The sequence below is a fragment of the Saprolegnia parasitica genome, assembly GCF_000151545.1.
Source record: "Saprolegnia parasitica CBS 223.65 unplaced genomic scaffold supercont2.16, whole genome shotgun sequence".
In the NCBI taxonomy this organism is placed as follows: Eukaryota; Oomycota; class Saprolegniomycetes; order Saprolegniales; family Saprolegniaceae; genus Saprolegnia; species Saprolegnia parasitica.
In genome coordinates, this window is record NW_012156410.1 from 444,442 (window position 1) to 467,102 (window position 22,661).

Here is a 22,661-nt window from a genome sequence, read left to right on the forward strand (position 1 = left end):
ATGAAGGCAAGTTCGATAGGTCGACATGGAAAGCGGGGTCGACGCCCCGGCCGCGGACAAGCCAACGTCCCCCGCGGCCGCTAAGGTACGGTGCTGGTCCAAGGTGCTTGGCGGAAAATCAGAACTGACACTGTGAACTGGCGTGCGGCGGATCTTTTCTGTGGCCAATCAGCTTAATCTTATAAAACAAAGTAAATGCAGTATGCTCACTTTCTATTACTACCGGCATGTAAGCCACGCATCAGCGTGGCTGTACGAGCCGTCAAGGGTCCGAGGCGTACCTCCCTTTAAAGGGCCCTACTACCTACATCAGTCTATCTAGCAACATGCCCGTGCTTTTACCGTCCTCGAAACACGGCACGTTTGGTGGCCGGTGCACCTTGCTGTCTTTCGAACTGAGTCAAGTCTCACGAGCTAGCTGCATGGCCATCGCGCGTCACGGTGCCAGTTGTGGACGCTTGCTGCTGCTTGCCGACCCTAATATGATCACAAAATGACAGTATCGTACTCGTACGAAAGATAGGCTTTTAGCCGTCCTCGAAACACGGCAAGTTTAGAGGGCGGTGCACCTTGCTGTCTTTGGAACTGAATCGAGTCTCACGAGCTAACGTATGTGCGTCTCGAGTTTTGTTGCAGCAGTGATTTGGGTGTGACCGTGGGAGAGGCGAACGAAGCTCTGTCGGTGGTGTGTTGCGGATGTATTAAATACAAAGATTGGCGGGTAGTCTACATGTTGAAAAACTTCATGCACACTTGCAGCTCGGCCATGTTGGCCTTCTTCGACTTGGCGTACGGCTTGGCCACGTGGCGCGACGACGACCGGAACTTGGTCTTGTCCTGGACCTTGCCCGTCTTGGGCGGCGACGGCCCTTCGTCCTCCGAGACCTCGTAGTCGTCCGTGAAGCTCGCAAGCGCGGCAATGTCGGCGTTGACCTTGAAGTTGGTCGGCAGCGACGTCATGAAGAGCAGTGGCATGTCCCAGTCGTCTTCGGCCGGCGGGCTCGCGACGCAGACGGCGCTCATGGCAAGTTGGCAACTGCTTGTTTCTCCCAACTCGTCCTGCGTGCCATTGGCTGAAATGCATCGCCAGCTGAAATAACAGACCAATCACGTTTGTTTGGTTCTGCGGACGCGGATTGGTCTGTGGAATAATCTGAGGCATATGATTGGCCAAAAAGAAACGTCGATCTTTTGGGGGCATGGCCAAGCTCTGCGTCGGCGACCTCGTGCTCTTGGTCGCCCAAGGCAGCGACCTGTCCTGGTCCCCCGAGTCGAGCGCAGATCCCCATCCCGCGATCGGCTTCCTCGCTTCCTGCGAGCATGCAGTTCCTTCCTCGGGGTAGACGAGCAAGATGATGATGGAGATGATGATCGTTCCTGCCAACTTAGGATCGTCCATCGGGCGGCTGGGGTCGAGACGCTCACGCAGACCGAGGCGCTGGAGCCCAAGAGCGTACTGCCATGCGTCTTCCGTGTGGAGGCCGTGCTCAACAAGGAAGACATTGTCCGCGTCGACCTCCAGAGGAAGCTCGATAGCGTACGCCAAGCACGCGTCTTCGCCCTGATGCCAGATGGTCCATGTAGCGTGCGCTCGAGAACGAGATGGCATACAAGGGCTATGGCACCGAGGTGAAGCTCGGGCAATGCATTCGCGTACGTCACCTTGCCTGCTCATGGGCCTGTATGGTGCGTGTTGTAGCTCGTTCATTACCACACCAACCAAGTGCTTTGCATCAACGTCAACGAGCGCGGAGTCAAGCCCTTTACGATGAAGGTAGATCTTTTGCCGGTAAATGGTGCATGTACCGTTGGTAGATTGGCTTCGAGTCCCCACACGCGTTCAACGCCGCCTGCGACGTGCCAGCTCGCGAACAATCAATGGTACGCGAGTCCGACTGTGCGTCGATGCGGCAGCAAGCAACCGTCGTAGGCTCGATTCGTGGCTGGAGGTGCAAGCCCCGGTCAAAACCAAGATGGACGGGGACACGGTCCTTATTGAAGACGTTGTGCATCTCTACAGCGCCCGCTGGGAGCGCTACCTCGACGTCGCAACGAGCCACCTCCAAGAAAGCATCCTCGACGTCGTCGCTGGCAAGGACAAGACGCGGTGGCAGCTTGTACCGTTCGCCAACCATGAGTCGTCCGTACCGGCGCTGCGCGGCGGCGACATTCTGCGCTTCTGCCACGTCGAAAGCGAACACGTCCTCGAACTTGCGTCGGATGTTCTGGCCCTAACCTCGAGAGTGACCTCGAACGCACTCTGGGCGGTCGAGCCCCTTCACGCCAAGTGGGGCGGCAAAGCAATCGCGCTTGATGTGTTCCAGCTGCGCCACGTCGCTACGGGCAAGCTTCTCGCTACCAGTGCGAACGCGCCGCTGTGCGTCTCGGCCTCGTCAACCGACAACGGACCCGCCACGTTCTTCAAGCTCGGTAGCAAGCACGGTGGATCATCAACTACTTTCCACATTCAGCACGAGGAGAGTGGCGTCTGGCTCTGCGGTGTCGCAGGAAACGACGACACAACCATACCCTTGCACTGCTGCCGCACCGTGCGCGACAGCGACGTCTTCCGAGTGCAACGGCCGAGTGCGACCGAAGTGTCCGTCCTTCTGGACGTGCTCTTTACAAAACACCAGTTTGCACGACACTGCGCACAGCTGCAGCGCGTCCCGAACGTAGATTTGCTCGCGTTTCAGGACGTGCAGCCGCTCGAGATTTGCCTGCGGGCGGTGCACAATGTCCTGCGCGAGCACCCGTCGCTCAAGTTTATTCTCTGGGACCAGTCTGTCTTGGCGTCGCTCCTCGACAACTTGGCAGCAATCTTGCACACGTAGGCTTCTCATGGATCGCGTCGGATGTCGCCTTATACCTGTCGTAGGCATCAAGGCGTGTACCAGCGGCACGCGGAGCTGCGCACGTGTGTCCGCGCCCTTTGCTTCCTCATCAAGGACTACGTCACGGACGATCCGACGAGCCAGCGCACGATCCACCCGTACCTTCCGATGCTGCAAGACCTCCTCGGCGCCAACGAAGCTGTCGCCAAAGCGCTCACAGCCTGCGTGCGTGACAACGAATCGTTTCTGCATTGCATTACGCGCCACCAGATCCAAGAGACGCTGGATCGTATGGCGCAACTGGCTGCGTTTGAGTGGGTGCACGAGTACTGGGTCTACCTCGAGACGCTCTGCACGTGCAACGGCGTCGTGCTCGCTCAAAACCAAGCGCTTGTGCTGGAGGAGCTTTTGGCGCGGAACCTCTTGCCCGCGTTGGCAGTTGAAGGCAGCGAGGTGTGCATCCAACTCAGTCTCAACCATGTATCCCAGCGTCGTGAACGACGTCGTTCTCGTGCCCCAAAAGACGACGACGACATGGGAGGTCGTTTCCAGTGCGCTCGGCGAGCCAACACAGCTCTACGTTGCCAATGCGTTACGTCTCCTCGCACGGCTCTACCATGGCCAAGCGAGACCATCGAGTCCGCTGGTGCAGTTCGTCACGGACCACGGGCTGCACTTGCTCGAGAACGAAGGCATTCCCGACTGCATGCGCGCGGGACTGTGCGCGTTCATCACAGCCCACAATGTCCAAGGGCACGCGGCAACGCTATTTTACACGCAAGATTTTTCGGCCGTCTCGGTACAGAATCTTTCGTATGCTTCTCTTTTCTTCACGTTAGGAATGGTACATAGCGCACACGTAGCTGGCTTGCACCGTACAAACCCATGTGCACGCGCGCTGTGGACCCGTCGTCGTCGTGGACGTGGGAAGAATGCATGGACCAGATCACGCCATACGCGACGTTTGCCGAAACCTACTTGACTCGAACCATCACAGCGAGTGCGTGTATCATACTATGAGTGTTATCAACAACGTATCGACGATGCTTTAGACCCCGAAGTGTTGGCACCAGGAACACGCCAGTTGCTTTTGGTCGTGCTTACACTCGCGGAAACCTGCATCTGCCTCGGGTACTACCAGACACCCAAGCTTCTCACCGCACTTGTGCACGTGCTGGTGACGTACCTCGGCTCTGCAACGGGCGATGCCGTCGACATCAAGGTGCGCGTTTGCCACGTCTTGTCCAAGCTTGCGACGGGGCGTCTCAACAACCAAGTTTCGGCGCTTCTGGACGTTGTGCGGCAACACAGTGCGTCGGCCAGTGCGACGACGCACGTTGCACTCGAGGACGCCTTTCATACCGTAACCTCACCCGATGACTACGGCACACTTGTGAACGGAAGTGGAATAGGTGCTCGTTCAAGACGACTGCTACGCAAGTGTCGACTACATTGACGTGCTCTGCAGTCTCTGTCGCCACGGGTGTCATGAGCTCACAATGCTGGCGCTTGGTTTGCTCTACTCGTACTTCAACACGCTCACGGAAATCCGGTGCATCGCCGAGAGCCTCTTGATTCTGACGTCGGACGCGTGGGAGCGCGTCTATGATGAGCTCCGGGATATCGCCATCGCGATGGACTGCGAGAACCCCGAGGCGCCGCTCCATCGGGCCTTGGCTCTCGTGACGGCGCAGCCGCTTGAAAAGTACCAGCAAATGCAGCGATTGCTTTTCCACGTCGGGCTTCATACGATTGTCATTGGCCTTCTCCGACGTCAAGCAACGCGGACGTCGACCGAGTGGGTTCGCCAGTGCTACCAGATCCTAATGCACATGATTGGCTGTGACCGATCGTTCGAGTCGCTTCTCGTGGCGCACGTCGATCTCTTCTTGCGCGACCTCCCGTTCTTCCCGAGCGAAGTGTCCCGTACATACTAGTAGCTTCGTCTATCGCCTCTCATGTCGTGTTAGACTTCGTGCGAAGCGTCTTGGGTCACAACGAAGCGCTCGTTCAAACGATACCAGCCGCGCAAGTCCGTCGCGTCGCCGACTTGCTCGTGGCACCGACGCTCTTCGAAGCGCCGTCGGCGCGGTCGCGGATCCTCGAAGTTTTATTGCATTTGGTCGTGACCAAGCAAGGCGAGTACATTGAGGCCAACCAAACGCTCGTCTTCAACGCGCTCTCGTCGCACCCGACGACCCTCGACCTCTTTACAGAGGAGGCAGGGTACCAAACACGCCTCGACTTGATGGCCCACGTCGACAAGCCACTCGAGATGGCGCTGCTAACGAGCACTCACTGCATCGAGAGCATGCTCAAGGCGCACCCGGACCTCCATCGACTGCACTACCACGCGACGCTGCTGCACCTTCTCTCGGTCTGTAGCCAAGGCAAGAACCACCGGGTCGAAGTCGAGTGCCGGTCGCTTCTTTCACTCGATGACATCGTACGCGCGCTCGTCGACAGTCGCACCATTTTCAGCGTCCGAAAAACGCTTATGGCGTTCCTCGACGCGGCGTACTTTGACGTTCAGATTCCGATTTCTGGCCTGGCCGAGAACCCCGCCGTGTGGTCGCTCCTCCAGTATGTGGTCAACGACCTCACTGTTGTGCTCCACATGGCCGACGCCAAGTATTTCGAGGCCGAGCTGCCGGCAAATGCCGAAGTGACGCTGGCGACACTCACGTCCGAGGCGCGTATCTTCAGTGCGATATTGGCTTTCCTCGACGACGGCGTCCTACCGATGCTGACCAACTTTTTCTCCCAAGTTGCCGTGACATTGACAACTGCGCACGCAAAGCACAGTCAAGTGACAATGAACATCGCTGCCGTCCTTGTCAAGGTGCAATCGCCTGACTCGAGGTAGTCTCATCAAGTTGTAGATTTTGGACATTCCGCATCTGCCGGAGCGTACCAAGACCGCCACGATCGCAGTCGTGTCTAGCATCAAGGAGAACGAAATCTTGGCCAAGCACTCGCCTGCCGTCACACTCACATCTGGCGCGAGCAGCTTCTCGCGCCTCGTGCACCACAAGCAGCTCACAATTTCCGTCTTGCGCGTCTGGAAGAACGAGATCAAGCGCCAGTCTCTTTGGCACAAGGTCAAGCGAGAGGCCCCGCGGATCAGTGCGATCTCGAAGGCGGCGTCTATGCGCCCACGGAAGGATTTTGGGTCCTTTCGGCTCCGGTACCGCGTCGACACCAAGGCGAATTGCACCATCGACACGCCCATCGAGGACTTTATGCAGGCGCAACTACGGAGCTTTCTCGGTGGGTTCGAGTCCACGGCGCTGCATCGCTCGACGCTACTGCAAGCCGAAACCTCGTTTGTCCATGCGCTCTTGTCACCGTCCATGGACGATGTGGTCGGCCACGTCATTACCTACATGTGCCAGCACGATAAAGAGAGTGCGACCAACGCCCACGAACAGCCACACGTGCACTTAAACCTCCTTGGATGGCTCCTCGACGGCCGCGACGAGGCCCTGAGCGAGCAGCAAGACCGACTCGCCCGTCTCGGGGGTGGCGCCATGGTCCTGCAATTGCTCTCGAAAGCCATCCACGACATCACCGGGTACCCGGTCCTCGTGCAAGAGACTCTCCACGTCGGCCTTGCCATGCTGCGCAACGGCAACCCACGCGTACAAGTCGACATGTTTGCCCATGTTGAAGCGCTCGGTGAGTCGTTCATGAGTCGACTCGTGCACTTTTTACGACTGCCGCACGACGAGGATCTCATGCCGATCGTGATGGACCTCCTCGAGTTCCTTCGGCTCCTCTGCGAAAACCACTTTGCGCCAATGCAGCTCTACGCACGCAAGCAGCTAAACGCATTGCGCACGTACGACCTTGTCGACGAAGTCATCTCGTACCTCTGTGGCTTACTCTGGGTTGTGGACCCGCGCACGCACTCGCTGGTGTGGAACATCACGTCGCCGATGCACCTCAGCGTCGTCGTCCAGGCGCTCAACACGCTCGCCGAGTTTGTGCAGGGCTGCGATGCCAACCAACGGTCTGTGGGCGTCTCGACCAAACTCCTCCACGCCATCAACGACCTTTTGCGCCACCACTATGTGAACCACCCGTCATTAGTGTCGTCGGAGGCGGAGCTACCGCTCGTGTACGACAATTGCAGCGTCGCCCAAGTCCAAGAGCTCAAGCACAGCGCAATTGTGCTCGTCTACAGCATTCTCGAAGGCAACCGCGATGCTCGCATGCCAGCCCACGTGCTATCGACACTGGACACGGCGACGTGGGGCGCCTACTGCTGCGACATCAAGTGCGAGTATGAGATCTACACCCGGCTTCTCGAGCGCGCTCTCGAGACGACGTCGGCAACCAAGGTCACCGTGACGATCGACGCGTCCGAGCACGAGCGGCTTCTGTCCGCGTCGCTTGAGGCTGACGAGGCGTCCGTGGAGAAGCTCCAAGCCAAAGTGCGCAACCACTGGACCATCTGCTGTGACGTCTACGTGCTCTTTCAGACGCTCTTTGCGCCGTGCGACGATGCGGGTGTCGTGGCGCAGACTCAGCTCGAGGCAGGCGCGCCGTCGTTCTTCAGTTGGACCAAGCTCGCCGCGAGCGTCGGGTCGATCGAGATTGTGCGCGAGAGCGAGCTCGAGACCATTTACGGGTGCGATTTCTCTTTCTTGCATTTTTACATGTTGCGTGCGGCGTAGATTCCCGACATTTGCCTGTCGCACTGGGAGCACCGCGTCGTTCGCGACTCGCGCGAGCGCATGGTCTACATGTTTACCAAAGACAGCCAGGTACCGAACGAGCTACGACCGCGTGACGCTTCAAGTGGACGGTCGTAGATGAGCAAGCTCGACAACTTTCATCGGTACTCAGTGCTGCTCCTGGAAGAGCTCCAGTATTGCGCCCACCTGGACGCATCGCCGTCGCCATTCCTCCGCCTGGTGCTACAAGCAGAAGACCCCGTCATGCGCCTGTACACGTTGATAATAGCTTCTACTTGCGCGGACCACCCTTGGTGTAGGACCTTTTGGCTCGCACTGGGCCTCAACGGACTCCACCTCTTCAACCACGTACGAAACACATGACTCATGCGTGACTTCCGACGTTGCTCTAGAGCTTTGGCACGGGCGACATGGCGGCCGTCGACGCCCGCGTGTACGTGCTTGCGGTGATCATGGCGGTGTCGCACTTTTGCTTTCGCTGGTGCGCCTTGTCGTGTCGATGGTGTCGCGACGTCAGTATATTCTGAGCAACTACAAGTGGCAGCGCCTCCGCGCCGAGACATCTGGGGCGCCGCGCGTGCTCCAGAACGAAGCTGTGTCGACGCCGCTCTTGACGACCCATGCGCTTGTCTCGTTGCCGTCCGACCTCGTCAAGCTCGTCCTCGATCGTCCGTCGGTGCCGAGTGGGACGTGCAAGACCTTTACGGCATCCTCGCGGTCGCCAATGCCAAGCACGGACGTGCCCATTGAAGCCCACGTGTCGTCGTTGGCCCTCGTTGTGTACAACACAAAGTACAACCTCCTGTACTGCGTCCTCGGGTAGACAATATTCTTCGCAGTCATCATGGGAAGGCGACGATGTGCTACCGTAGTGGCCTCGGCTGTCTCTTGCTCGTACCCGCGCTCTCGGTGCGCGGTCTCCGCATCGTGTGCTATGCCCTCATGCTCTTGGACGTCTGCTTCCACCGGACCCTCTCCAACGCCCTTTTGGCCGTCGAGCAGAACCGCAACTCGCTCGTTCAGACGTACTACGCAGCGCTGTCTCCAAGGCCCACATCCCTTGTACTAGGTTTTATCTCATTTGCGTCGTCGTGTACATCTACACGGCGGTCGGCTACATGCTTTTTCATGACCACTACGGCGTCCTCGACGAAGCCAACACGGGCTGCCGAACGCTCATGGAGTGCGTCATCACGCACTTCAACCAAGGCCTACGCCAGGTCTTGCTCTCTTTCGACGGCGATGTCGACTGGCCATGCGTAGGACATTGCGTCCGTCATGCACATTGTGTCGTGGCAAAGCAACCCAACCATCTCGGTCCTCCGTCTCGGGTTCGACGTGTCGTACTGGCTCATCATTTGCGTGCTCTTGCTCAACATCATCGGTGGCATCATCATCGACGCCTTTGGCGAGCTGCGCGACCACCGGTCGTCGATCGAGAAGGACATGGAGAGCAACTGCTTCATCTGCGGCATCGACAGGTACGACTGTAAGATCTCGTAGCCTTGGTCACCGCGCCCGTAGCTTGCAGTTTCAGCGCCATGGCGATGGGTTTGACTCGCACGTTCGCCACGACCACAACATGTGGCAGTACATGTTTTACCGCCAGGTACATATCATGACGACAACCTGGTCGCGGGGTCCACACCATCCTCCTCAACCTAGCACCTCTACGAGAAAACGCGCCAAGAGTACACGGGCCAAGAGAGCTACGTCGCGGGTCTCCTCATGTAAACCAACGCTCGACTGCATTGCCGTATGTCATGACATATAACGGCTAGGGCCGGCGAAACGTCGTTTTACCCCGTCGGCAAGGCCAAGCGCTTGAGGACGACTGCGTCATGAGTCGTTGCCCGAGATCGTTAATTACAAACGTCGACGGCGCCTTGAAGTTTGGTTGACCGCTCACCCTGGATAGCCAGCACCGCCTTCTTTCGTCGCGAACGGGCAACCTTTCCGCGATCTGCAGCTGCCACGTACGCTGGCGCCGCCATTACTTCCCGCGGCCGGTCCCCACGGTGTCGCTACAGGATGTGCTTGGCGTCGTGGCAGCCGCGCGTCTGGGCGGAGCCTTCGCGGCTTCGGGAACCTCCATGTGGCCGATCGTCTACCACGGTCCGATCGCATGAGCGTCGCAGGCGCAGCTCCAGCTGGCCGCCATCTTGGTCGGCGTGATTGTCTGCGTGAGGAATTGCGTCGGTGGCGTCCAGCGATGCGATTGGTTATCCTTTTGTCCAATCACGCGATGGATTCCGCCCAAACCAGGCTTCTGGCCGTTTCTCATTGGTGCAAAAGCGTGGCGCATGTCCCGACGCGGCTTTTTATAAGTCACGTGGTCTTTTCTTCGAACGAGTATAATTCAATTGAAATAATAATAATAATAAAATCAACGAAAATCCCAAGGTCATTTCCCAAGACGCGTTGGCACCAGTAGGTCAGCAGCATGCAACAGGCCGTGTACTCGAGCAGTGGCCTCGGCGCGGGCCCGCCGGCGCCCGTCGTCTCGCCGACCGCCAAGCCGCGCACGGAGGCGCCGCCGACACTCATGGACCTCGAACGGCTCTCAATGCTGCCGGCGGACTGCAGCTGCTTCCTCAACCAGCTCACCCTTGGCAGCTCGGCGCGGTGTTGTTTCAACATGGAGCCCACGACTACGTTCTTGAACCCCGCCTCGTTTGGCTTTGCGCCCAAGCCCGTCCTCGCCGCGCAGGCCTACTTTGTCAACCGCATGGAGATGAACCCGGACCGGTTCTACCGGCGCGAGCTGCCGACGCTCCTCCGCAAGTCGGCCGAGCGCCTCGCCGAGTTTGTCGGCGCCGACTCGGACGACATTGTGTTTGTGCCCAACATCTCGCACGGCGTCAACTCGGTGCTGCGATCGCTCGACCTCCAGGACGGCGACGAAGTGCTGTGTATGAGCTCGACGTACCCCGGCGTCTTTAACACGCTCCGTCACATTTGCTACATGACGCAAGAGGTTGTCGAGCTCAAGGTCGTCGACGTCAAGCTCCCGATCCCGTCCTACGACTCGCTCATCACGCAGATCATCGCTGCGATCACGCCCAACACGCGCGTTGCCGTGCTCGACCACATTACGAGCTCAGGCGGCCTCGTCCTTCCGCTCGAGAAGCTCATTCCCATGCTGCGCGCCCGCGGCGTGTACACGCTCATCGACGGTGCGAACGCGCCAGGCCAGCTCCCGCTCAATCTGCGCGAGCTGCGCCCGGACTTCTACGTGGGCACGACGACCAAGTGGCTCTTTGGCTCCAAGTCGAGCTCGTTCTTGTTTGTGGACCGCGAGCACCAGTCGGTGATCCGCCCAGTCGTCACGTCGCTCGGCTACAACCAGGGCTTCCTCGAGGAGTTTGCGGTCCAGGGCACGAAGGACGAGTCCAACTACCTCACGATCGCGACGTCGCTGGACTTTTACCAGAACCTCGGGTTCGCCCGCGTCTTTGCCCACAACAAGGGGCTCATCGACTGGGCCTCGAGCTACCTCGCGACGCTCTGGGGCACGGAGCCGCTCCTCCCGCCGTGGCAGCGCAGCCCTTTTGTGAGTGCGATCCGCCTCCCGATCGAGTGGCCGACCAAGAAGCACTCGAAGGAGCCGCTTTCGGCCGACGAGAAGCTGCAAGTCTGCGAGTTTGTCATTGACATCCTCATGGACCAGTGCCAGATCGTGACGAAGGTGCTTCCGATCCAGGGCCAGATGTACATTCGCATCTCGGCCCAAATCTACTCGGAGCGCTCGGATTTTGAGCGCCTCGGCAGCGCGATCCAGCGCATGACGTCATGTCCTTCCTTCATCGAGATGTTTTCCGATATGCGTGTTTAAGCTTGTAACCTATTAACTAAGAACTTCGCCCCGCTCGCTCTCTTGATCGTTGCCTGCCATACCCGTCCATACCCCGCGTAGCCAGCCGTCCAGATGGCCGCCATGTTTCGCAACCACGAGCATTTCTGTGGCCACAAGCAACGGCAGCCACATCCTCTTCCTCTCATCCGCCGCCGCGTCGTCCGAGTACGGTAGGACAGCTGACGTTGTCCTGCACGCATGGCAGCTCGACCAGGCACTTGGACTTTTCACGCCGGGGCTGCAGAAGGACGCGCTGAATGCATTCTACGATCTCGACCATGTATATCAGATCTTAGCTCACGGACCATCAATTGATGCGCTCCATGCATCGACCTCCGCTAATGCCATGCAGCGGCCCACCACCATGGTGGGCGTGGTCGGTTCCCGCGTCGTCCTGGCGCCTGCCCGGCCAAGCTGCCATGGTTGTGGCCCTGCTGGAAGACGATCCTCGAATCTCGCCAGCCGAGATTTGGTTGAAGAAGACAAGCGTTGACGGGTGGGATTTCGAACATTGTTTTTTATGCGGAAGGTGTGTTTTTTTCGTCGCCTGTTCAGAACACAAGCCGACGACAGGAGCCGCCGCCGCAAGCATGTGCATCATCCTCGACGAGTGCTTGATGCTGATGGTCCTCGCGCTGCAGGCGCTGACGGTGCTGCCGTCCATCGCTGTCTCGCGCGAGACGGGCATCGCGATGCTGGCGCTCTACCTCACGAGCGCGTTCGTCTCGATCGGGTTCGCCTTCCTCTACACGCTGCGCAACTGCTGCAGCTGCGTCAACCACCTCCAGCGCCATGGCGCCAAGCTCTTCTACCTCCTGCACCTGGGCCTCATTGCGTTCTCGATCGCGACCATCTCGACCTTTATGAAGCCGTACTTCTCCACGACCGAGTTCCGCACGTACTGCGAGAACCATGGCCTCGACGACAACCTCTCGGGCACGAGCTGCGTCCTCCTCGAGGGCTACATGGTCGTCGCCGTCATGGCGCTCACGCTCGAGATCGGCCTCTCGATCTACATGCTCACGATCGGCCGGCGCATCGCCAAGAAGCAAGCCATCGAGTACGCTCGCCTCGTGCGCGAGAAGAGCATGGAGGACGCCGAGCTCCCGAGTGTCACGCGCAAGCACTCGACCGTCAAGAAGGGCGTGTCGGACGTCGCCTAAGGAGCCACTGTTGCATTGAAAAACGATAATCCAGCATGCATTGCTCGTACTCACCATGGAGCTCATGGCGTCCAGCGAAAAGCAGACGCGCTCTCATAGCCAAGAGCCTCTCAGCCTCTTCGAGGGCGTGAGAAGAACGCAAGAGGGTCTCTTGCATCCCATCCAACGTTGCGTCGAACATCGGTCAGCGTGACATTTCTCGTGCAGTCAGTTGGCCACTATGTAGGTAGCGCAAGCTGCAGCAAGCGTCCACAACTGGCACATTGGCGCGCGATGGCCATGCAGCTAGCTCGCGAGACTCGACTCCGTGCCAAAGACAGCGAGGTGCACCGGCCACGAAACTTGCCGTGTTTCGAGCACGGTAAACGCCTATCTTTTGTACGATAATGTCATTTTTGGATGTTTCGCGCCGGCAAGGAGTCGAAACGCTCTCTTCAAGAGAAGGCGGCTCAGCGAAACCAACGACTGGTCGGACGAGCCTCGCATTCTAGTTTAGATCTTTCCCAAGCATTAGGTACTTATGGCTCACCCTCAGTACGCGAAGAAGTCCCATGTCATGGTTCTTCCCGAGCAAGTCCCCGACAAATCGCGCGCTCAAGTTGCGAGCGGCGCGCTCGATTGGCCGGTGTACGCTTGCATCACGGAGGTGGCTCGTGCGCGACGCGGTCGCAAGGTGCTCACGCTCACGACCCGCCCGGCGGATGGCTCGCCCGAGATCTCGTTCACGATGCTGAAGGACGAGTGCATCTTCGCGTGCGCATCGGCGCAAGAGGCCCGCTCGAACATAGGCGCTCTGCTGCGTCGGTTTGTCATCTTCCGCCTCCACGGCTCGGCGACGGCGGGACAAGTCGTGGCGGTGCGCTGGTCGAACAAGTCGCTCACGGTAGCCAACGCCGGAGGCACGTACGACGTCGGGGCGGACGAGGTGCAGCAGTGCCACCCAATTGGCGCCTCGGCCTTGTGGGGAATGGAGGTCGAGCTCGGCGACGGTGCCATGGCGACGCGGCGCTTCACCGCCACCGCGCTTTTGCTCGAGACCATGCGCCGCCGAGTGGAAGACCCGGTGAACGGATCGCGCAAATTTGAGGTCGTCTTCCGAGGCACCGCCGACGACGCGATGCCCACCGCAGACACTCGGCTTGAGATCCGCGCGCCAGCGACCGGCGCACGCACGTCTATCTCCGTCCAGCATGTCGTCGACTTTTTCTTTTCGCCGTGGAAGGACGCGTGCGGCCGGGTGACGTGGCCGTCGGCGAGACGTTCTGGCGCGACCCGCGCTACGCTGAGGCGGTCGGCGGTGAGGATCTGGAAGGAGAAGTGGGTCACGACGACGAGGAAGTCCCTGTGGTAGTGACCATCCGGCGTCGTGTCGCAGTCGTGCGACCACCACAGCTGGAGCCTAACATCGGTGCCGCGCCGCGTCCAGAAGGCGAGTTCTGGGCGCAAGGACATGGCACTCCTCCACCACGGTTGGATGAAGGTGGGCTGCCGGCATGGGCAGCGCACCACCATGGGCTCGTCGCCGCCGGCGAGGGCCTTAAGTCGGACGCCCACGGCATTGCAACAGGCGCGCACCTCCCGGTTCACGGTGCTCCCCAATCACGCTACTGGCTTGCTGGCTCCGCGTTGGCAGCCGCAGCGGCTCCGTACGCAAACCCAGCGGGACCACTGTCGAGCCACTGGACACCAGGTCAAGCGAGTTACTCTCTCACCAGGTCGAGGCAGCCAACAGGGCCCGCGCGCCTACCGGTCTCTGCGGGAGCAATACAGGGCCCGGACGCCGCAGCGGCGGCGGCTATTGCCCGTCAGATGGTCCAGGCTGCGGAAGAAGCTCGAAACAAACGCCAACGCATGGACTTCGAGCTCAACCCGACGGCACTCGGTATCCACTACATCACAGCCAGCGCGCGCACGGCTGGCTGGTCGCTGTTAAAGTACATGGACAAAATCCGCACGGACCCGACACTCCCCTTCTACAAGCACCCAGAAGTGTTGCGGGCCCTGTACAGCTTCGATTTTGGCAGCGGCCGCCTGTCTCTTTCGCATCTGCAACGCCGGACGCAAAGCCAAATCGACACTTGGACGCACACCCACATGGACCTGACAGCCGCCAAACCGACGGGTCGAACAACACCGGTCCACGCCTTGTCGCCGGATGCCTTGGTCGGGGCTTTGGACACGCTCTCGATCTACACAGAGAGCTACTGCGCGCCGGTGGTGCAGCAGTTCGTCGCCAAGGCAGGGTGTCTGCTCCGTCACATGGTGCGAGAAGGCGAGGTCACAGCCCACACCGGTTACGTGGCTCGGTGGTTGGACTGGGCGTTAGCGTGCTTCCGCATGGACATGGCGCACGACGTCGAGAGCGACGCGGCCATCCTCACGCACTGGTCCTCGCACGAAAACCTTTCCTGGAGCTCTCCGATGCTCGCGTCCTTGGCCCGCACGGCACGAAATGACTGCATCCGCCAGCTCATGGACAGCCAAGCTGCACTGCAGCGCAGCCGCGACGCTCGGCAAGGAACCGGCGGCTCTCACGACGCTGCGAAGCGGCGCAGTTCAAGGGCGCCGCCGCGGATCTGACGATCCAGAAGTTTGGCAGCGACGCGCGCATCGACGATGTGGCGATCGCTCCGCGGGCCAGCCGCATCGCCTTTAGGGGATCTAGCCGCCACGCCTCACCCGAGGTGCAGCGGTAACGTGGGCCGTTTTTCCCCTGAGCCAACAAGCCTTGTGAAAATCTTCGGGTCGGCAAGCAGCAGCAAGCGTCCACACGTCGCACGGTGACGCGCGATGGCCATGCAGCTAGCTCGTGAGACTCGACTCAGTGCCAAAGACAGCGAGGTGCACCGGCCACCAAACGTGCCGAGTTTCGAGGACGGGACAAGCCTAGTTTTTGTTGAATAATGTCAATATTTTGTGGACCTATTGTCTCGCATATTGGCAAGATGCGACGCTGCCAACGACTTAAAACGTGGTCCTTAATATAACCTCATAATACAAACGGCTATCGTACACTATTTCCCGGCTTACAGCTCGCCTGTGAGCACATACTGAATGTTGAGCATCGTCGTGAACGCGAGGAGAAGCGAAATGCTTGTCGCGAGCTTCGACTCGGTGTCTTCGAGCGACTCGGGCAAGAGCTCGCAGATCGCAACAAACGCCATGGCACCACCCGCGAACCCGAGACCGGCGGGCAGAATGGGAAGAAACGTCTCGACAAAGAGGAACGACGGCACGGCAAAGAGCGGCTGCGGCATGCTCGAGAGGATGCACCACACGGTCGCCGGCAGCAGCTTGAGGCCGCGCGGGATGAGCACCAAGCAAATCTATTTGTTCGCATTGAGCCATCCTATACTGTACGAGATCGATGACGCACCGCGAGGCCTTCGGGGATGTTGTGGATGGCCAGCGTGAGTGACACGAGGAGGCCGCGACGGTCGCCGCCCTCGCCGCCAAACGAGACGCCGACACCAATCTACAGCATAGCATGAGGGACGCGACTTTAAGCGATAAGCACGCACGCCTTCCGAGATCGAGTGCAGCGTCATGACGGCCATGATCAGCAGCGCTTTTTGCGCGTCGAGTCCTAATGGCCGGTGAGGTACACGGTATGAGGCAGTTGGTATCCTACCGTCGAGGCCACACACTTTTACATCTTCGTGCTCGTCCAAGATGATCTTGGTCGTCTTGATGAACACAATGCCAAAGAGGACACCGAGCAGCAGCCGCACGTTGACCGAGAGCACGTCGTCGTCCTTGGACTGGACGTGGAACGCTTCGTAAAAGAGGCAGCTCGTCGCGGCGAGCATCATGCCAGCCGCCAGTGCTACATAAAGCGATGATGGCGACGCTCGCAGACATCGGAGGACGCAGTACCATTGCAGACGCCGAGCCAGAATTTTTCGATGTCCTTGACCCAGAGAAAAGGCACGGCGCCAAAGCCCGTCGAGACCGCCGTGAGCCAGCCGCACCACCAGACGTAATGCCAACTGCGGATACCGCCCGTGTACGGGTAGCTAATGAGCGTCACGGCGATCAAGACCATGGTCACAAGCGCTTCCGGGCGCAGCCAGGCAGACGTGTGTGGCTTGACGACCTCGGCCTTCTTGAGCGCATCTGCGTCGACGCCCTCTTCATTGGCCTTGAGCGGCTGGACTTCCATGTCGAGGCTGCCCGCGGCCTTGCGCTCGGTGCAAGCGGGTGCGCTCGGAGCTTCGGTCTGCGCCATGCCAAGCAGGAATGAGGCCGGTGGTGTTGTCCGCAGTTAATAATTGCGCGTCATAAAATACATTTCATCACGCGTTCGCACGTTCTATCTCGAATAAAGTATACAGCGGGCGTTCGATGCCATAAAAATATAGCCGGTCAAAGAAAAGCATCAGGACAAGTCCGAATTCAATGGCCGTTGACGAGACAAGGCTAATTGCACCACTCTTTGCCACCACCCTTTCCTTGCACTGGCGAGAGCGGCGTGGCATGGTACGACGGTGGCACGCTTGCGTGCTCCTGTTTCTAGTAGATGGAAGATGCAGTGCGACGCAGCTGCCGTACAGAGGGCAAGGACGACCGTTTGCAGCGTTAATTTCGCTTGGGAGAGACACCGCCTCGTCTCTGCTATTAACGTTGCGTGTGCCTAGCCCGAAAACCAACCAGGCAGAGCCGAAACCAAGCCGAAACGTAGGACGACCCACCGTGTGTTACATACGTGGCGGGCCGGATTCGAAGACGTCCACGTGCCCATGCTGGGTGCGGCACGCGCTCGACGTCCGAATCTCTCCGCGCGCCATCCCACGCTGCATCGTCGGTCCTCGAGCAGCCTGCTTTTCGGATTCAACATGCAGCAACCCAAGCTGCACTTGCATCTGGCGGCTATCCCGCGTGCCACCATCGACCGGCAAATGGATGCAGCATGGCCCATGCCGGCAACGTCTACAACTTCAGAAGACCATAGAAACTTGGCTGCATAAGCGTTGAAGTGACCGGTGTTGACAGCTTGGTGCATGGCCGAGCGACGTTCCGACGTCCGGCAGTATGGCTGTGCACGCGGCTTGCGGCGCGACGTTGTGTGGTCGCTTGCCTCGTCGATCTCACTGTCGGCGGCCGTTGCGAGATCCAGGCGCGGTACGCGAGCAAGTGTCGACCAGGATAAAACGCGCGTTTTCGGCCTGTTTAAACGTGTATTACCTTGGTTTAACCTCGGTTTTAGTCCACCACGTTTTTCTCGCAATTCGATATTCACAGGATGACCGACGATCGGCAGAGGTGGAGTGCGTCGATGCTGACCTTTCGCGGGTACACGAGGCTCAACGACATTCTCACGGACGAAGAGCACAAGCATCTCGACAAGAAGAACCTCGAGCATCTGCAGTACGTGCGCGTGCGCCACTCGGGCCTCAACTGCGCCAACCCGACCGAGATTGCGATGCCAGCGATCTGCTTGCCGCTCGACAGGCTCGGCGGCGCCATCGCGCTCCGCGACTACAACGACGTGCAGGCCATCATCGGGCGCTGCCGGTGCGGCTACGTGTGCCAGGCCTACTACTTTACGCGCGACAGTACGTGTCTCGCCCAATATGTAGTTCATGGCGCACGTCGACTCATCGCGTTGTAGAGTTTGGCAACAGCTGGAAGGCGATTGCGCTCAAGGTCATGGACAAGAATCTCATCGCGATCGAGCGCGACGACATTGGCAACGAAGTCCGCATCATGGCCCAGCTGCAACCGCATGGGATGAGTACGCCGCTCCGAAGCAAGCACGTCCTTCGCTGGGCCACGACCGCATGCGCCAGGAATGAATACATTGCAACCGATTACGTTGCGAGCGGTTCGCTCTCGTCCTTTCTGCGCCGCGCGTACGAGTCGATGCTCAAGAAGCACGCGCAGAGCGCGCTCCTGCCACTTGACTTGCGCCATCGGGTCGCGCGCGAGTTTCTAGAGACGGTCGCGCTCCCGCTCTATGGCAGCATCCTCCAAGGGCTCGTGTACATACACACGCAAGGCGTGTGCCACCTCGATATTGATCCGTACAACATTGCGGTCGGGCGCGAGCACGGGCCCGAGCCCGGGTCGCCGTACCATTACTTTGCCACGTACATTGACTTTGGCTCGAGCCAGCTCCTCGACGGGCGACTGCTTGTCGGTGCGGGCCGCGAGAACCCAGCGATCAAGGCCAAGATCACGTACCGGTCGCCCGAGCTAAAGACGAATGCGCAAGAACGCACGCGCTACATCAACTATGTCAAGCACCACCGCGGCGCGATGAGCCTCCAGGAAGAGCGCAGGGAGATGCCGAAAGGCTTTGACGGCCGCGCGTCCGACCTCTACTCGGTCGGCGTCGTCGTACGACCTCTCCGCCATCGCATCGTACATGCATCATGTTGTGACTAGGGCATTGAGCTGCTCCTGTACGGCTTCCAGCTGCCGGGCTTCCTCGGGTCCGCCTTTGTCTCGACGAGCAGCAACCCCAAGTGGCGCGACTTCTTCGTCGAGCACTTTGACAAAAGCGGCGTGTGCCCGACCCCGTGTCTCTTTTGCGACCACAAGATCACGCTGCCCGAGTCTGCGGTGCAGATCCTCTTGCGCCTCGTGGGGCTGGACGTCAAGGCGCGAGGCTCCGCCGACCAAGCCGCACTGGAGTGGATGGCCGCGCACGGCGACAAGACAGACATGACAGCAGCACAGTACGACGGCGTGGTCATGGACGACGTCGACATGGCTTCGCATTCCGCGTCGTCGGCCTAAGCTTATATACCTCAAGACCTCTTGTCTTATAGATCGCTGAGTCCAGCTACTCGCTCCACGCAAGGCTGCGCCGTCCGCGGAACCGCGTTTTCTACGCGTTTAAACATGCGCACCGAGATGGTCGAGGAGGATGATACAGCGTACGGGTCCATCGGTGGTGGGTGGTGACGGCTGCATGCTACTACTGCTGGACGCTGCGTCCGTCCAAGTCCAATGGCTCCATGAGCTCGTCCTATACGCGAGGCGTGTGAGACGTTGCAAGCCTTTGCGACAGCGCGGACCAAGCGGTCATGGAGCTCCTGGTTGTTCGGCTTGGCGCGACAAGTTGCTTGAAAACCTGCTGCGCGGCGCTGCTCAAGGGCGGCAAGGCCGGCGGGTCCCGTCGCGATACCGCTGGTCGACGGAGGCTTTGGACCTCCTTGATAAGCCGTGCCATTTGCCGCTGCAGTGACACTTGCGACGCCTCGAGGGACGCGATCGCCGACGTCTGCGCGGTCGCGTCGGCTTCGAGGCGCGTTTTTTGCCGACGGAGCGCCGTCACGGGCACGCGCTGCGTGTCGAGCTGTTTCGAGAGCGTCATGACGAGCTCCGATGGCGTCTTCTCGGCGGCGGTCGTCGACGGCTGCGGTGCTGCTGTCTTGCGGCGCGCGCTGTGTGGCACTGGTATCTTGGACTCTGGCCGGCGCGCCTGTAGAGGGACGAACGATTGCTGCGACGGAGAAAACAGAAGAGGTTGCATTACACTGCGTGCGACCCAGAGGCCAAAGGCCATCGCAACACGAAGTTGGCGCCGGCGCACGGCCTTGGCGAGCACGCGTCGCAGCGCTTTCTTGGCCTTCTCCGCTGCGCTCAGCCGCGCCTTGATAGGGTGGAGCCACGCAAAGGCGGGCCCGAGCACGACGGGCTCGGGCGCGGCGGTCGACGACGCCTTTGCGAGCGCCAGCTGCAGCGCAATGTTCTGCTTTGTGAGCTCCCGCACCAGGCCGTCCATGGCAAGAAGGGACGCCGGGATATCTTATGAGCCACGTTGAAACCGGCGACAAGCGTTTTCGCTGAAGCAATCAGCCAGCACACGAGTTGGTTCACCTGACAGATTACCCAGTTGTTGGTATAGGTAGGTCATTACTCGCTATCGCTCTCGCCGAGTACGTAGTCGTTGGCAAAGGCTGCCGCTTGGAACGCCTTCTGGAGCTCCAACTGCAATGCCGGGCGCGCCAGAGTCGACGACGAAGTGGACGGCAGTGGAACGTTGCAGGGCGCAACGACGGTGGGCGCTTCGACTTCGACGCCGTTGACGCGCTCGGGCGGCAACACCCGTTGGTCGAGGACATCCTACAGTCTTGGTGAGCCGTTTCCATAGCTTTGCCGACGACGACGCACGTGGAGTTCGTCCATGACCGAATGCAACGAGGGCAACAAGAGGCCATTCTTCTCTGGTGCAACGGCAAGCGCCTCGTCGGCCTCGGTGCGCCCGGTGCTGAGCGCCGTAAACACCTCGGTCACGGTCGGATCGACGGGCGCCGGTACCTCTACTGCTCTTTCAGTCGACACCACGCTGTCGCGATCGATCGGCGGCGGTGTGGCGGGCTCCTCGGACGCGGGTCCGTCGACCTAAAGCGACGACTGAGCCCTGGCTTTCATGGGCTGCGTACGGAAGGAATGGATGCTTTCTCCCACGTGCACATGGCAGCGACAGCGTCGTTGACAAACTTGGCCACGCGCGCACGCGTCGCTCCGTCGTCGTCGTGGCCGTGCGCAAGGTCCTGCTTGTACGCGTAAAGGAGTGCGTTGGCCGAGTCGAGTGCGACTTGGACCCGGTGGGCGTGGTGCCAGGTACTCGTCGGCGGGAAGCGAGGGCTGGGTGTGCGTACAGTCGCACATGGCAGCGTCGATTCACCTGAAGCCGACTCGACGTCGGCGACGCGATCGCATAAGGTGGCGACGGTCGCGACGAGCCGGTGAAGCTGCGTCGCGGCGTCGTCGAGCGCCGACACGGACGACACGACCTGGGCACGAAGCGTGTTGAGCTGTGTTTGTAGCGCCGCACGCGCGGCCTTTTGCTGGTTGCTTAACGCGAGCAAGAGCAATGACGGCGCCGCGTCATTCGTCACTTGCACGTTCATGACGTACGTGGGATCCTGAAGCTGCGCAAAGACCTCGCGCAGTAGGACACGAAGGTGCACGCAGCGTAAGTCGTCGATCGAGCTCGCTCGGTTGGCCTCGAGTCGGGCAATGGGTGGGAGGAGCGTGTCGAGATGGTAGCCTCGGTGGACAACCTCGGCCGCCTTGATCCGCCGCAACGAATGGGCCACCACGTCCTAGGACCAGCTGCCGCCACTTGAACCAAAGACACGCCATACCTCGAACGCTTGCAGCGTGGCGTCGAACAATGCAAGGTGCTCCTGCCACGCGCGTAGAAGCACCGTCGCGCGGCGCTGCGCTGCGATGCGCACCTACACCATAGCGTCGTTTGTTGCCAGAGCCGAGTGGGCGAGTACGGACGTAGAAGCACCACGTGGCGAGGCCAAGTCGGACCAGGAGCACGCTCAAGGGAATCGTAGCGAGCGCGATGCGGAGCCATACGAGCGAGCCCGCGATCGAGAGGCCGTAGAGGACCGCGACTGCAGCGGCAATGAACGACGGCGACGGCGGATCCACGCTTCGCCACGCACCTTGTATCGAGGCAAGCAGTGAACGCTGCGTGCCACTGCGCAGACCATCGTGGGCGTCTTGAAGGCCTTGCTGTTGCAGCGCAGCCATCGACGGCCAGGGCGGGAACAAACCAGCGCGCAGCGAGTGCCACGACATTGTCGCCCATCGGCTCAGCACCTGAGTTGCTTGCTGCGTCCATTTGGATGCATCGGCGACATGGAGCGAGGATGCTCGCAGCTCGTCGTCGAGCGAGCTGGCCTCGGCAGCCCCGACGGACGCCAGGTACGCGTCGAGTGCTTTCGAGTGCTCCGTGACATACATTCTTACGACTAATCACACGCAGCTTTTGGGTGCCGAGTGATGGTGTTTTCACGTATGGGACGGACGGTGCGGGCATAGCTTGACTAGAGGGCACGCAAAAGCTAGCAAGCATGGCTAGCAAGGGTGCAATTAACCTGTGCCATGGCTTGTTGGCGTCGTCGTGGCAGCTGTTGACGGGTGTGGCAGTTGCAACGCCGCCATCTTGTGCCAAGTGGCGTGCGAATAGCCGCAAAGCGTGAACCGAATTCGGAAATTGCGAAATCTTTTTCATTTCGCATAAAATAAACTTGTTTTTTGTATCCCATGCGCAGGTTTTACGCGCGACCAGTTATTAAATTCGCGTGGTTGATTGGTGAGACCGATATCTCCAGAAGCAATGGTGAAGCAAGCGGCG

The 22,661-nt window shown here is 59.9% G+C and overlaps 10 protein-coding genes across 10 annotated transcripts; 6 read left to right on the top strand and 4 right to left on the bottom strand.

The window, feature by feature from the left end:
* Nucleotides 1–726: 726 nt before the first annotated feature.
* On the bottom strand, nt 727–1,023 carry SPRG_04938 (hypothetical protein; the record flags this gene model as incomplete). The annotated part of the gene is made up of 2 exons (XM_012344076.1): nt 727–843; nt 886–1,023. 2 exons carry the CDS (start codon nt 1,021–1,023, stop codon nt 727–729), a joined length of 255 nt encoding a protein of 84 aa, XP_012199466.1.
* Nucleotides 1,024–1,180: 157 nt separating this feature from the next.
* On the top strand, nt 1,181–7,513 carry SPRG_04939 (hypothetical protein; the record flags this gene model as incomplete). The annotated part of the gene is made up of 13 exons (XM_012344077.1): nt 1,181–1,339; nt 1,390–1,537; nt 1,585–1,653; nt 1,700–1,774; nt 1,816–1,881; nt 1,950–2,830; nt 2,879–3,265; nt 3,324–3,633; nt 3,687–3,834; nt 3,887–4,197; nt 4,247–4,760; nt 4,805–5,676; nt 5,717–7,513. The coding sequence occupies exons 1-13, from the start codon at nt 1,200–1,202 to the stop codon at nt 7,511–7,513; spliced, it is 5,718 nt and encodes a 1,905-aa protein (XP_012199467.1). The 5' UTR covers nt 1,181–1,199.
* Nucleotides 7,514–8,033: 520 nt separating this feature from the next.
* SPRG_04940 (hypothetical protein) lies at nt 8,034–9,459 on the top strand (the record flags this gene model as incomplete). Its single annotated transcript, XM_012344078.1, has 7 exons — nt 8,034–8,353; nt 8,407–8,559; nt 8,604–8,754; nt 8,798–9,015; nt 9,059–9,143; nt 9,200–9,264; nt 9,316–9,459. The coding sequence occupies 7 exons, from the start codon at nt 8,034–8,036 to the stop codon at nt 9,377–9,379; spliced, it is 1,056 nt and encodes a 351-aa protein (XP_012199468.1). The 3' UTR covers nt 9,380–9,459.
* A 483-nt stretch (nt 9,460–9,942) lies between these two features.
* SPRG_04941 (hypothetical protein) lies at nt 9,943–11,403 on the top strand. The gene has a single exon (XM_012344079.1). The coding sequence runs from the start codon at nt 9,978–9,980 to the stop codon at nt 11,367–11,369; it is 1,392 nt and encodes a 463-aa protein (XP_012199469.1). The 5' UTR covers nt 9,943–9,977; the 3' UTR covers nt 11,370–11,403.
* Nucleotides 11,404–11,920: 517 nt separating this feature from the next.
* SPRG_04942 (hypothetical protein) lies at nt 11,921–12,630 on the top strand. The gene has a single exon (XM_012344080.1). It carries the CDS (start codon nt 11,981–11,983, stop codon nt 12,551–12,553), a length of 573 nt encoding a protein of 190 aa, XP_012199470.1. The 5' UTR covers nt 11,921–11,980; the 3' UTR covers nt 12,554–12,630.
* Nucleotides 12,631–13,109: 479 nt separating this feature from the next.
* On the top strand, nt 13,110–15,133 carry SPRG_04943 (hypothetical protein; the record flags this gene model as incomplete). Its single annotated transcript, XM_012344081.1, has 4 exons — nt 13,110–13,874; nt 13,929–14,033; nt 14,087–14,134; nt 14,324–15,133. The coding sequence occupies 4 exons, from the start codon at nt 13,110–13,112 to the stop codon at nt 15,131–15,133; spliced, it is 1,728 nt and encodes a 575-aa protein (XP_012199471.1).
* Nucleotides 15,134–15,506: 373 nt separating this feature from the next.
* On the bottom strand, nt 15,507–16,808 carry SPRG_04944 (hypothetical protein). Its single transcript, XM_012344082.1, has 5 exons — nt 16,430–16,808; nt 16,185–16,379; nt 16,075–16,139; nt 15,930–16,028; nt 15,507–15,879 (listed from the first exon to the last, which is right to left on the bottom strand). Exons 1-5 carry the CDS (start codon nt 16,779–16,781, stop codon nt 15,580–15,582), a joined length of 1,011 nt encoding a protein of 336 aa, XP_012199472.1. The 5' UTR covers nt 16,782–16,808; the 3' UTR covers nt 15,507–15,579.
* Nucleotides 16,809–17,779: 971 nt separating this feature from the next.
* SPRG_04945 (serine/threonine protein kinase) lies at nt 17,780–19,326 on the top strand. The gene is made up of 3 exons (XM_012344083.1): nt 17,780–18,108; nt 18,165–18,892; nt 18,941–19,326. Exons 1-3 carry the CDS (start codon nt 17,796–17,798, stop codon nt 19,292–19,294), a joined length of 1,395 nt encoding a protein of 464 aa, XP_012199473.1. The 5' UTR covers nt 17,780–17,795; the 3' UTR covers nt 19,295–19,326.
* Nucleotides 19,327–19,475: 149 nt separating this feature from the next.
* Nucleotides 19,476–20,321, bottom strand: SPRG_04946 (hypothetical protein; the record flags this gene model as incomplete). The annotated part of the gene is made up of 2 exons (XM_012344084.1): nt 19,632–20,321; nt 19,476–19,526 (listed from the first exon to the last, which is right to left on the bottom strand). Exons 1-2 carry the CDS (start codon nt 20,283–20,285, stop codon nt 19,476–19,478), a joined length of 705 nt encoding a protein of 234 aa, XP_012199474.1. The 5' UTR covers nt 20,286–20,321.
* Nucleotides 20,322–20,372: 51 nt separating this feature from the next.
* Nucleotides 20,373–22,137, bottom strand: SPRG_04947 (hypothetical protein). Its single transcript, XM_012344085.1, has 5 exons — nt 21,797–22,137; nt 21,655–21,747; nt 20,947–21,612; nt 20,675–20,905; nt 20,373–20,626 (listed from the first exon to the last, which is right to left on the bottom strand). The coding sequence occupies exons 1-5, from the start codon at nt 22,100–22,102 to the stop codon at nt 20,417–20,419; spliced, it is 1,506 nt and encodes a 501-aa protein (XP_012199475.1). The 5' UTR covers nt 22,103–22,137; the 3' UTR covers nt 20,373–20,416.
* Nucleotides 22,138–22,661: the final 524 nt, after the last annotated feature.

What these genes read in the sequence shown, in the direction of transcription:
- SPRG_04945 (XM_012344083.1), top strand. Translation starts at nt 17,796, where the DNA reads ATGACCGACGATCGGCAGAGGTGGAGTGCGTCGATGCTGACCTTTCGC. An exon ending in CTACTACTTTACGCGCGACA is followed by an intron (nt 18,109 to 18,164) that starts GTACGTGTCTCG and finishes ATCGCGTTGTAG; the next exon opens with AGTTTGGCAACAGCTGGAAG. An exon ending in TCTACTCGGTCGGCGTCGTC is followed by an intron (nt 18,893 to 18,940) that starts GTACGACCTCTC and finishes TGTTGTGACTAG; the next exon opens with GGCATTGAGCTGCTCCTGTA.
- SPRG_04944 (XM_012344082.1), bottom strand. Translation starts at nt 16,781, where the DNA reads ATGGCGCAGACCGAAGCTCCGAGCGCACCCGCTTGCACCGAGCGCAAG. An exon ending in CTGGCTCGGCGTCTGCAATG is followed by an intron (nt 16,380 to 16,429) that starts GTACTGCGTCCT and finishes CGCTTTATGTAG; the next exon opens with CACTGGCGGCTGGCATGATG. An exon ending in AAAAGTGTGTGGCCTCGACG is followed by an intron (nt 16,140 to 16,184) that starts GTAGGATACCAA and finishes ACCGGCCATTAG; the next exon opens with GACTCGACGCGCAAAAAGCG.
- SPRG_04947 (XM_012344085.1), bottom strand. Translation starts at nt 22,102, where the DNA reads ATGTCGTGGCACTCGCTGCGCGCTGGTTTGTTCCCGCCCTGGCCGTCG. An exon ending in TCGCCACGTGGTGCTTCTAC is followed by an intron (nt 21,748 to 21,796) that starts GTCCGTACTCGC and finishes GCTATGGTGTAG; the next exon opens with GTGCGCATCGCAGCGCAGCG. An exon ending in CCACGCTGCAAGCGTTCGAG is followed by an intron (nt 21,613 to 21,654) that starts GTATGGCGTGTC and finishes AGCTGGTCCTAG; the next exon opens with GACGTGGTGGCCCATTCGTT.
- SPRG_04942 (XM_012344080.1), top strand. Translation starts at nt 11,981, where the DNA reads ATGTGCATCATCCTCGACGAGTGCTTGATGCTGATGGTCCTCGCGCTG.
- SPRG_04941 (XM_012344079.1), top strand. Translation starts at nt 9,978, where the DNA reads ATGCAACAGGCCGTGTACTCGAGCAGTGGCCTCGGCGCGGGCCCGCCG.